This window comes from Ceratotherium simum, chromosome 34 (assembly GCF_057802395.1).
Source record: "Ceratotherium simum simum isolate JZ-2026a chromosome 34, ASM5780239v1, whole genome shotgun sequence".
Lineage (NCBI taxonomy): Eukaryota > Metazoa > Chordata > Mammalia > Perissodactyla > Rhinocerotidae > Ceratotherium > Ceratotherium simum.
Genome location: NC_141933.1, coordinates 21,915,510 through 21,926,489, shown reverse-complemented (window position 1 = coordinate 21,926,489; position 10,980 = coordinate 21,915,510). Strand labels below are relative to the sequence as shown.

The window sequence follows — 10,980 nt, the reverse complement described above, 5'->3', positions numbered from 1 at the left end:
AGCTCTCAGGCCCTACTGCTTCAGATCCACTGTCCCCTGCACCTGGGAGTTTAGTTCTGTTCACCCTGTCTTGTAAAAATCATCTCCTGATATCATTGGTGGCTCCCAGCCAAGGCAAGAAAATAGAACCACACCCATAAAGGGCCCTACTCCCTGGCTTATGACAGCCTTCCAGCTGTAACAGTGATGACCTTATGTTCCGCCTCACACCGAGTTCACAGGCTGGGTAGTTACTCCTGACAAGACCTAAAACTCCACCCTTTGTGGCTTAAACAATTCACATTACTTAAGAAAAATTCAGAAGCAAACAGTTTGTGCAAATTGCACAACTACTTAGGCCTTAGACCCATAAGAAATATCGCCACCTCCTCTTTCCTTCATAAGGAATAAAAAGGATTAGAATCTGGAAAACTTGCTAAACTGGCCCATTACAATCGTAATGCAAGGGAGTGAAGCTCATGGTGGAATTTCAGGTACAATGTTAGGGGAGAGATTGGAGACAGGGATACGCTTTGGTCTCCTGGCCCGTGTAGAGCCCAGACTGTGCCCCACACGTCCAGCGAGAACTGCCCCCAGGTCTCTCTCAGTGAAGTGCATCTGGCCTATAGACAGTATATATCTCTTCCCTCGGGGCTCAAGGTGGCAGCACATTCATCAGATAAATTAACTGCTGCTAATGTGCCAAGGAGAAGGGCCCTTCCAGGAAACCAGGGCCTCTCCGAGACAAGTTTGCCCTGTTTGAAATATCAGCCCTAAGAGAGAAGAAACTCCAACAGGCAGGATTTCTCTTAATAAACTGAAACCCACAACCTGCAACCCAAGCAGTGTTCAGATGACCAGCTTGGTGCCTTTAAGTCCTTCCTTCCCCAAAGGGGTAATTTGATCCCAAAGGTGATAAGGTGACCAGATAGCATCTTCCACCTGAAGACCAGCCCATAACTAGGAAGCAGGAAGTCCCAGCCCTGGAGGAAGGGGGGTGCAGGTGTCACAGAGCAAGGACTGGAGGGCTCATGGAGGAGGACAGGGCCTGGATCAGAGCTCACTGGGGAGTTGGCACGTCCCTCGGGTTGCTGGACAGTGCTCATTTCCCCCAGCACCCTTCCAGTTCCGGACAACCCACTAAGGGCTGTGTGAAGCTGGAGGGAGGGTTTGTGTAGTTAGCAGGTGAGACTTTAAATGGACTCCATAGGTTGTCCTTTTTTATTACGGAAATTTTCAAATGTACACAAAAGAAAGACCCCTATAACCCACGTGTACCTATGCCCAGCTTCAACAATTATCAACATTTTGCCTCTCTTGTTTTATCCATCTATCGACCTTTTTTTTCTTTTTGGTGAGTGTTCTGAGCATTTTAAAGCAAATCTCAGACATCTCACTGGTAAATTAAATGGTACTAATTAAATGGTGTTTGAAACGTTACAAGTAGATGGTCTTCCCTACTTTCAACCATACCAGCTGGAGTTTTGAGCAAGGAGGTTGAGACCCACTGGTCTAGCCCAGCCTCTAGTTTGACATGGAAGAGAACTCGGGAGAAGCGAGCCGCCCAACGTTGGTGCTAGAACGGGAACCAGGGAGAAGTCGGCCCTCCCGGCCGCCTGGTGGGTGACGGCCCCGGCTGGTGACCGACTTCCCAGGCCCGGTGCCGGGAGGGGGGGGGGAGCGGGGGACCCTCCACTCTGCCGGCGGGAAGAATCCGGGCTGTTCCCCGCACGCTCTCCTGGAAGCGCAGGCCGGTGCGCTGCCGGCCAGTGATGCAGCCGGGCCCCGTGACGCGCCGGCGGTGGTAGGAGAGCGGGGGATGTGGACGGACCGGGCAGGGTACCGGGGGCTGGGGTGGCCTTGGAAAGAGGAGGGGGCCTGCTCCCACGGCCGGCGGGGTAACCCGGAGCTGAGTTCAGGCTGGGACCCGGGTCACCCCGCCGCCGCCCCCGGGCCCCACGTGGGGAGCGGGCGGGAGAGGCTGGCGCGGAGCCCGCGCCCGGGGCGGGGAGCAGGAAGTCGTGTCCCGCGGGCGCGGCCGTGGCGCGGCGCTGCAGGTGCGGCGCACGGTGGCGCGGGCGGGCGGCCAGCGCAGAGCAGGAGGTGAGCTGGGGTCGCCTTCGCCGCCCGGGAAGGCCAGCCCGGGGGCCCGCGCTCGCGGCTAGGCCCGGCGTGAGGAGAGGGTTTCCGGCAGGAGAAGGGGTCCGGGGAGGGGGTGCTGCGCTGAGGCTCGGATCTGGCCGCCAGGAGGATCTCGAATGGGGGGCCCCGGCTGACAGATGGAGGTCCGGAAGGGACGGTGTGGCCTCCGGCCTCTGGGAGCGCTGCTGGGGGTCTCCGATTGGGGAGAAGGATGGGGGCGGTGGGAAAACTGCAACAAGGTTTGGAAAGTGAGCTGGGGCTAGGTAGAGGGACGCGGCGCTGGTAGGAGGGGTCCCCAGGAGCCAAGAGACGCGGGGCGGTGCCAAGGCCCTGGGGGCGCGGTCCGGCTTGGGGATGGGGGCGCGGAGTGGACCTGCAAATGAGCGCAGTCGGGCGTAGTTAGCCTTTGGAGGCGATGGAGCTGGGGGGGAGGGCCTACAGGAAGGGGGCCGAGGCTCCAGCACCCACAGGACCCTTCCGCGGCGGCCGAGATCCCCCCACCATCAGCGGCCGGGGAGAGCACAGGGGCTAGGAGGCGGCCAGGGCGACGCGAGCCTGCCTCCGAAGGCCGTTTCTCGCGGGCTGTGGCTTTAAGAATGACGCCAGGCGAGCGGGCTCTTTAAGGAGCGGGCCGGGGGCGTGTCAGGAAATGAGTCCTGGGCCCGCCTCGCCGAGGGGAGCGGCCTCGGATGTCGGGAGGCTTCCGGGCCCAGCAGGAGCCAGCGCTCGGAAGGCAACGCGCCGCGGGCATGCGCCGGCCCGGCCTCCTCCCGCGTCCTTCGGACCCCCACCCCGAGCACCTCTGATCTCCCCTGCACCGTTCTTTCCAGACCCCCCGCACGCCCTACTCCATTCAGCTCCCTGCATGCCTCCCCCTCTCTCTCTGCGAACCTCCCTCCATAGCAGCCCTGCCTCCCTCTCTGCACGACTTCCCCAGCTGTCCTCCGCCCGTGCCTAGCACCGTCGTCCTGCATGCCTCCCCTTACCCCTTCTCCTTCCATTCCTCTCCCCTCCCTTCTTCCTGAGACCCTTCCCCACTAGGCCCCAGCCCCTTCTCCCATGACAGGTCATCTCTGTCCAACCTTAGCCTGTCCCTCTCCCCTTCCCTGTGTCTTGTCTCACGAGCCCCTTCAGGGTGGGAGCAGGCTGTGGGGCTCACCCCAAAGCAGAACCTTTCCATCCGAGAGGACTCTAGGCCTCCCCCCATGTGACAGCTGAGGGCTGTGGCTTGCAGAAAGCAGACTGCTTAACGACCCTGTACTCCAGGAAATCGGTTGTGGCTGTAGGGTGACCCGGCTCCTCTGCTGCCATGAACAGGGCCCCTCTGAAGCGGTCCAGGATCCTGCACATGGCACTGATGGGGGCTTCCGACCCCTCCGGAGAGGCCGAGGCCAGCGAGGAGAAGCCCTTTCTGCTGCGGGCCTTGCAGATTGCGCTGGTGGTCTCTCTCTACTGGGTCACCTCCATCTCCATGGTGTTCCTTAACAAATACCTGCTGGATAGCCCCTCCCTGCGCCTGGACACCCCCATCTTCGTCACCTTCTACCAGTGCCTGGTGACCACGCTGCTGTGCAAGGGGCTCAGCGCCCTGGCCGCCTTCTGCCCGGGCATCGTGAACTTCCCCAGCCTGCGCCTGGACCTCAGGGTGGCCCACAGCGTCCTGCCCCTGTCGGTGGTCTTCATCGGCATGATCACCTTCAATAACCTCTGCCTCAAGTACGTCGGCGTGGCCTTCTATAACGTGGGCCGCTCACTCACTACCGTCTTCAACGTCCTGCTCTCCTACCTGCTGCTCAAGCAGACCACCTCCTTCTATGCCTTGCTCACTTGCAGCGTCATCATCGGTGAGTGGCCAGCCAGGGCCACGGGGAATGGGGGCGGGGCATGGGGGCCGAAACTCCAAAGACCAACTCTGCCAGGCATCTTTGGACTTTATCTGTCCCGGCTCCCTTATTGCAACAGTCATATGAGGAAGAGCCTGAGGCCCAGAGAGAGCAAGTAACTTTCTTGAGGTCACCCAGCAAGTTAGGGGTCCAGCCAGGGCCCCTCAGAACAAGATGGGGTTATGTCACAGAGGGAAAACCAAGGCACAGAGTGGTTAAGTAATTTGTCAAAGATCACACAGCTAATAAGTGGCAGAGCTGGGATCTGATCTCGAGCAATCTGGCTCCATACGCTTGACCACCAAACTCTGTTGCTTCTCAAGAGCTCAGGTGTCCCAACTCCTCGTCCAGTGCTCTGTGTAGAGGATGGTGCATCTTTTAATATATACTGTCACCTCTGACCTTGCAGGCTCACGATAATGCCTGAGATAGTGGCAAGAGATAGGCTTTGAGAACTGTTGGCTGTCTTCCTAGCCTGGACCCTGAGAAAATAAGAATTGTTGATGGGGACATTGTGCTGATCATTCATATATAGCATCTCCTTTGTGCCCCAGAATTCCCCTGGGTGGTAGCATCACCGTAATCAATTCCATACACACAAGGAAACTGAGGCTCAGAGAGGTTAAGTTACTTGCCCAGGGCCACACAGCTAGGAGGTGGCCAGGCTGGGATGCACAGCCAGATTGGCCGGACTCCCCAGCCTATGCTTCTAACTTAATGTAAATTAATTCAAATTCAATGAAACTTTTAAAATTCAGTTACTCAGTTGCAGGTGTTGTAACCTGATTCTGTAGCCACATTCCAAGTGCTCAGTAACCACATGTGCCCAGTGGCTCCTGTACTGGGCCGCACAGATTATAGAACATTCTCATTGTCACAAAATGTTTTATCGCACCACGCTGGGTAAGAGCTCCCCCAGCATCCCGCTCCATCAGAGTCTTCCTGGGGCTCTGTCATCCAGGAGTGTGACCTGCCTTTGAACCTGTTCAGGTCTTTCCTGGTGCTGTAAGTTCGTCTCGGTTGACCCACATATTCTTGTCTGGTGTCTCAGAGTCCCAGGCCGAGTTGAACCGGTTGCTGGGGAGACGCCCGTGCCGTGCCACCTGTCCTAGAAAATGTTCTCCTCATTGAGCTACTGCTGGATCTAGGGCTGCTCAGTCTAGGTCCAAGTGGGAGAGGGGAGAAGGGCGGAGGCAGAGTGGGAGGAGCTAAGACCCCGGCAGATCTCTCTCAGCTGCTCCCCCTTTCCCCCAAGGGGAGCTGGTGCCGAGTCCTGCTGACCCTGTCAGGAGCTGGGGCTTCTGGGTGGGAGAATTCGCATGCAGGAAGGTGACGGCACTGGGGAAACCAGGCCCAAGTAGGAAAAGTAATGAAAGTAGCTGATGGGGAGATAGCTTCTGAGAAGGTGCATTCACTGGCCAGCCTGATGGGGCAGGGCCCGGAGGCTGGTACTCCATGCTGGCCCAGGACCTGGCCCCTCTCTGCAGTGTTTCCCCTTCCTTCCTCCTTGTGGGGGAAGATGGGTCTCAGCCTCCTCCTGCTTCCTGCCCCTGGGTCACACGGTACGTTTCAAAGCTCCTTCCGGCTGAAGGTCCCTCTAGGGTGTGGAACCTGGAGGTGGCAGTCCCTTCTGGACTTGGAAGGCAGCCAGCAGGAGGGCTGGGGGTGCACTGGCTAACTACTCCGGCGGCCCCAGAGCAGGTCAGTGGGGACCTGTTTGCAAAGGCTCTGCCTAGAAAGAATACGAGCGAGTGCCCACAGTGTTGTAGGTGCTTCTCTCCTGTAATCCTCACAACCACCTCCAGAACGACCTCCATTCATTCATTCATTTGCTCAGCAAATATGAATTGATGGCCAAGCACGTGCCAGAGACTGTGCCAAGCTTTGGGGATAGAAAGCTGGAGAAGGTAGACTTGCCTCCTACGCTCCTGGAGGGCATGGTGATTATGCATGACGGTAACTGAGTTCTGCTTGAGGAGTAAGAGCTGTGACTGGGACATAGAAGGTGCTGGGTGAACCCTGGCGAGAGCGGGGACAGGGGTGGGGAGAGAGGCCATCTAAGCAGGTCGTCTGGAGGAAGTACTAGATAGGTGCAAGGAAGGAGCGAGGAGAGAATGTTCTAGGCAGAAGAAAGAACACGTGCATTTCTTCATGGCTGGGCTGGAGTGGGATGCAACAGACATGAGGCTGCCCAAGTTAAGTGAGTCCAGAATATTTCCTGAGGGCAGAGAGGAGGCACGGAGGGGCTTTAAGCCAGGACGGGACCTGAGCAGATCTGTACTTTGGGAAGAATATTCTGGTTGCAAGGTGGAGAGTAGATTGGTTGGAGTTATAACACATGGGAGCTCAGAGAAGTTATGTAAACTTTCCCAGACTACCCAGCTTCTAAATGGCAGAGCCTGATTGGAGCCCAAATCTCTCTGCCACCAAAAACTTTTCCTACTCCCTCATGTTGCCTGATGCTGTGGTGGGGAATCCAACATGCGTAAGATCCAGCCCCTGCCTTCTGGAAGGTGGGGTTAGCTAAAGAGACTACACTGTCCCCATGGGCAGGTGCCTAGCGGCCCAGGGCAGGCAGGGGTCTTGAAGGAAAGAGCGAACAGGAAGATGTCCAGGTGCTGAGGGTATCAGGACAGCCTTCCCCCCCGGGGGAGGCCGGCTTGACCTTGAAGAATGAGTAGAATCTCCCAGGAAGGAGGAGGGGATTTCTGGTGGAGGAAACGGACAAGACACTGAGCCCAGCATGGGCAGCAGGGAGATGAGTGACGACTCGGGGCGATCATGGGACAGAGTTGGGGGTGACAGGGGTGCGGGAAGCCCAGGTGCCAGGCTGAGGAGTATCGACTTGATGGTGGGCACTGGGGAGCCATGGAGGCTCTGTGAGCAGGAGGTGACACAAGAGGAGAATCTCAGAAAGAGTGACTGTCCCAAAAGTCAGGCCACCAGTGAGTCTAATTCATTGTAGGCTCCCATCTTAGAGAAGAGGAAGACAGGGCTCCGAGACCTCAGGCTGCTTGCCCAAGGTCACCTTAACCACTAAGGACTCATCCTCCAGAACTCATTTCACATATTCTTTCCAGAGGCCCTGGGCCAGCGCGTCACCCAGTTGGGGGTTCCCATAGCACGTGTACTGTTTTATGGGCCTCGTTACGATTGTAATTAAAGCAGTAATTGGGAACTGAATCACTCATGTCTTTCTCGCCTGCGAGAAGTGAGCTCCATGCAGAAGGGTTCATGTCCTGGGTCACTTCCCCAGCTCTTGTCTGGTGCTTTGCACGTGGTGGGGACTTTGGATGTACTGATTGCAGGGAGGGTGGGGAGGATGGGATGGCGAGGGCGGCATTACGCAGCCTGGGGAATTCGGTGGCAAATTCTCTGTCCTTCTTCCTCCCTGTCCTCATCCCCCGCGCCCTTCTCCTCCTCTCCCCACTGCAGGTGGCTTCTGGCTTGGTGTGGACCAGGAGGGGGCCGAGGGCACCTTGTCTTGGATGGGCACCCTCTTCGGCGTGTTAGCCAGCCTCTGCGTCTCGCTCAACGCCATCTACACCAAGAAGGTGCTCCCGGCCGTGGACGGCAGCATCTGGCGCCTGACCTTCTACAACAACGCCAACGCCTGCGTCCTCTTCCTGCCCCTGCTCCTGCTGGTAGGCGAGCTCCAGGCCCTCCGCGACTTTCCCCAGCTGGCCAGCACCCACTTCTGGGGCGTGATGACCCTGGGCGGCCTGTTTGGCTTCGCCATCGGCTACGTGACGGGGCTGCAGATCAAGTTCACCAGTCCCCTGACCCACAATGTGTCCGGCACGGCCAAAGCCTGTGCCCAGACGGTGCTGGCTGTCCTCTGCTACGAGGAGACCAAGAGCTTCCTCTGGTGGACGAGCAACATGATGGTGCTGGGGGGCTCCTCTGCCTACACCTGGGTCAGGGGCTGGGAGATGAAGAAGATTCAGGAGGAGCCCAGCCCCAAAGAGGACGAGAAGAGCAGCATGGGGGTGTGAGCTCCCCCGGGGACCCTGGGATGGCCCAGCGGGGAGAACGCCCAGGGTGGGGCCGGAACAGCAGTGAAGGCATCTCTCCAGACCCAGACAGGGTGGCCTGGAGGGGGAATTGTTTACAGACTTGACCGGAATCTGGTGGTCGAAATGGAACCAGCGTTTTCAAGTTGTGTCAGAAAGTTGCCAAACCTGTCTCAACTCCCTTTCCTATTTCTGGGTTTTTGTCCTCCCCTAGGAAGGAGAGACCCCCTGGGAATAGCCGGTTAGGTTCTCTGGAAAAGCACTAGCTCTCAGGGAGCAAGGCCTTCTACCTCCATGTGACCCCTGGGGTTGGGGACAGGCCACAACCTTTAAGGGACAGTATTGGCAAAGCCAGTACATCTTCACTTATCCTCAGGGGGAATGGGGGTAACCCACCACAGGCCAGCTGAAGGGGTTTGGGAAACCTCATATCTGGGTCCCAGGGCAGGCCGCGTAGCTTTGGCCCCACAAGCCAGCCTTCCTTTGGAGGAGAGTGTGGGCTGGGCTGAGGGAGGAAATGGACAAGTGTTCTCTCTTCTCGGTGCCGAGACCAGCAGGCCCCACGGAAGGGGGTGAAGGATCACTTGTACCTGAGCCCGGCCCTGGCACCCCAGGGGCTGCTGGGAAGTGGCCTGGGAATGGGGTACATCATAGGAAAGTGCCCTTTTCCCACCATCTGCACCCTGTATTTCCAGCTCTTGAACATGGGGACCCACACATCTTTTACAGCTTAAGCAGGGTCATCAGCACCCCCCCCATCCCTGACACCGGTTTTACCTGCCTCCCTCCTCTGCCTTTGAGGGGCAAGTGCCCCTTGGTCTCCCTACCCCTGGCACAGCTGCCTGGCCAGGTAGTGACCTCCTGGAAGTGGAGCCAGGGAGCAGCCTCTGTTCCTCCCAACCCTCCCTCCCCCAGAGCTTCATCCCCAGCAGGGTTGATGGAGCAAGCGACCCGGCTCAGAGCCGTCTGCCTCAGCTGCGCCCCCAGATTCAGAGCCCTGCGTGGCAGAGGTTGTCAGCTGATTCTGATGAAGGAGATAAACTAGCACTTACATTCTTCTTCCCTGAAGTTAGGGCTGAAAGGACCTTCTTGGCCCCTCAACAGACCCCCTGGCTCGGGGTGGCTTCCACAACCCTGTCCCTTCTGCTGAGCATTCTGTTCCCCCCATCCTGGGGTAATTCCTGATGTTTTTAGTCCCCGTAGGGAGAGGCTGGGGGGGTGTGGGTCTTCTCACCGCCACCCCCATCCAGACCCCCCACAATCCCAAGTGGTTTCTAATGAAAACTAATGAAGTTGGTGGGGCCTGATGCCCTGAACTGTGTGTGATTTAATTAAAATCAGAGCAAGACCTCCTGTATGTGTGGAGTGAGGGAAGGAAGGGCAGGCAGGGTGTGGACGGGACGCATGAACAAGTCCCCGTGGAGAAGGGGCGGGTCTGGAAAGGGCAGGAACGCGCGTGCCTACCCTCACCGAACTGGGGGTCAAGCAGAGCAGCCCTTCTAAGAGCCTGTTCTCCCGCAGGGGCGAGGGGGCGATCCACATAACAAGCTCCCTCCTAGGAGGCGGGAGGCGGGTGACCTCAAGTTTCATGTTAGTAACAGCTGCCATTTCCTGGGCACGTGCTGGAGGCTGGACGCAGTGCTGGGTGCTCTGCATCCATCATTCGTCGTCCCAACCCCCCACGCCCTGTGAGGTGGGCACCATCACTGATCCGCCATTTTACAGATAAAGACACTGAGGTTCCGAGAGAAACACAGGAAGGAAGAGGCAGCATTAGGATTCAGACAAAGGTCTCTACCTTCAGAGCATAGGTACTTAACCACAGTGCCCTTAACTATCCCCAGCCCTCTTTGAGCACCTACTGTGTGCCAGGCACTGTCGGAGGTCATGTTAACATGAAGACCCAAATCTGCTTGGAGGGGCTCACATGTAAACACAGGTCAAGGCCCTGTGACAGGTGCAATAATGGAAATAGTAACATACTGCCCTGAGGTCTCAGAAGATGGGGAGACCAACTCTGGGGGGATCAGCCAAGTCTTCACAAGGGCCAGGATGTTAGAACTGAGTCTTACTGGGCTAGCAGGGGCTCCAGGACGAAGGGCAGACCAGCTGAGGGAACAAGGTTAAGCCCAGGGCAAAGCACATTTGGGGACTGGTGAGGTTTGGGGAAGACTAGAACAGGGAGGAGAGCCGTGGTGTGAAGGGCCTTGAATGCCGTGGTCAATCTGGACTTGATCCTATAGATTGTTAAGTCGTGGTCAGATCCCTTATACAGAAGGGACTTGATCATTTCTGCATCCTTCGTGTATGATCAGAAAATTGAGACAACATGCTTACTGTAATTTGCAGTTTCTTAGACAAGATTCAAGAGAAACCTAAATTTTAACTTTTTACCCAAAATTTAAAAATGCAGACAAAAAGATGTGTGGCTTCTGGCTTCAACTCAAATATCAAATTAATTCATAAGCTAAAAAAAATTCAGGGGGCCCCAACTGGCAGAACACAACTGAACAGCCCACCCCACTATGCAACACCCCACACACAGGCACAAAGACGTGCAGTGAGTGTAGATGGGTTTGGATCCACACACTTTCAGACCCCAATTCTGATGTAGATGAAGCCCGGGGAACAGCTGATCCAGCCTTCCAGCGTCCCAGCCTGCTCCCACAGTCAGCACCACCACCCCCAGCTCATCTCTATGGTATTTAAAGGTGCCAAGACCTCCTCCAGGAATGTTTCTCCTGCAAGAAAGCAGAAGCGATGCTCCTTCCCCGCTTCTCTCTTGTCCCCAAAGGCAGGGATGTGGAAGTCAGGCTTCCCAGTAAAAAAACCAGTGGGCGAACATGGAGAATTTAGGAACAATGACCTGGCCTGACGCTGCCACACACCTCACCTTCCTCACACATCGCTCTCTGCTTTTGAAGAGCACTTGACCAGGAGTCAGGAGACCTGGGTTCCACTTC

General features: G+C 56.9%; 1 protein-coding gene across 2 annotated transcripts; it reads left to right on the top strand.

The window, feature by feature from the left end:
• The first annotated feature begins 1,723 nt into the window (after positions 1-1,723).
• Positions 1,724-9,365, top strand: SLC35C1 (solute carrier family 35 member C1). Of its 2 annotated transcripts, none has more exons than XM_004436896.3 (3): positions 1,724-1,783; positions 3,439-3,965; positions 7,440-9,365. In XM_004436896.3, the coding sequence occupies exons 1-3, from the start codon at positions 1,752-1,754 to the stop codon at positions 7,997-7,999; spliced, it is 1,119 nt and encodes a 372-aa protein (XP_004436953.2). In that variant the 5' UTR covers positions 1,724-1,751; the 3' UTR covers positions 8,000-9,365. The 2 variants fall into 2 exon arrangements, with proteins under 2 accessions (XP_004436953.2, XP_014647997.1); XM_014792511.2 differs by lacking the exon at positions 1,724-1,783 and adding an exon at positions 2,046-2,082.
• The last annotated feature ends 1,615 nt before the right edge of the window (positions 9,366-10,980 follow it).

Bases quoted from the DNA above. Each gene is read 5' to 3' on its own strand.
- SLC35C1 (XM_004436896.3), top strand. From the start codon at position 1,752: ATGCAGCCGGGCCCCGTGACGCGCCGGCGGTG. The intron at 1,784-3,438 runs GTAGGAGAGCGG...TGCCATGAACAG, and splicing joins CCCGTGACGCGCCGGCGGTG to GGCCCCTCTGAAGCGGTCCA. The intron at 3,966-7,439 runs GTGAGTGGCCAG...TCCCCACTGCAG, and splicing joins CACTTGCAGCGTCATCATCG to GTGGCTTCTGGCTTGGTGTG.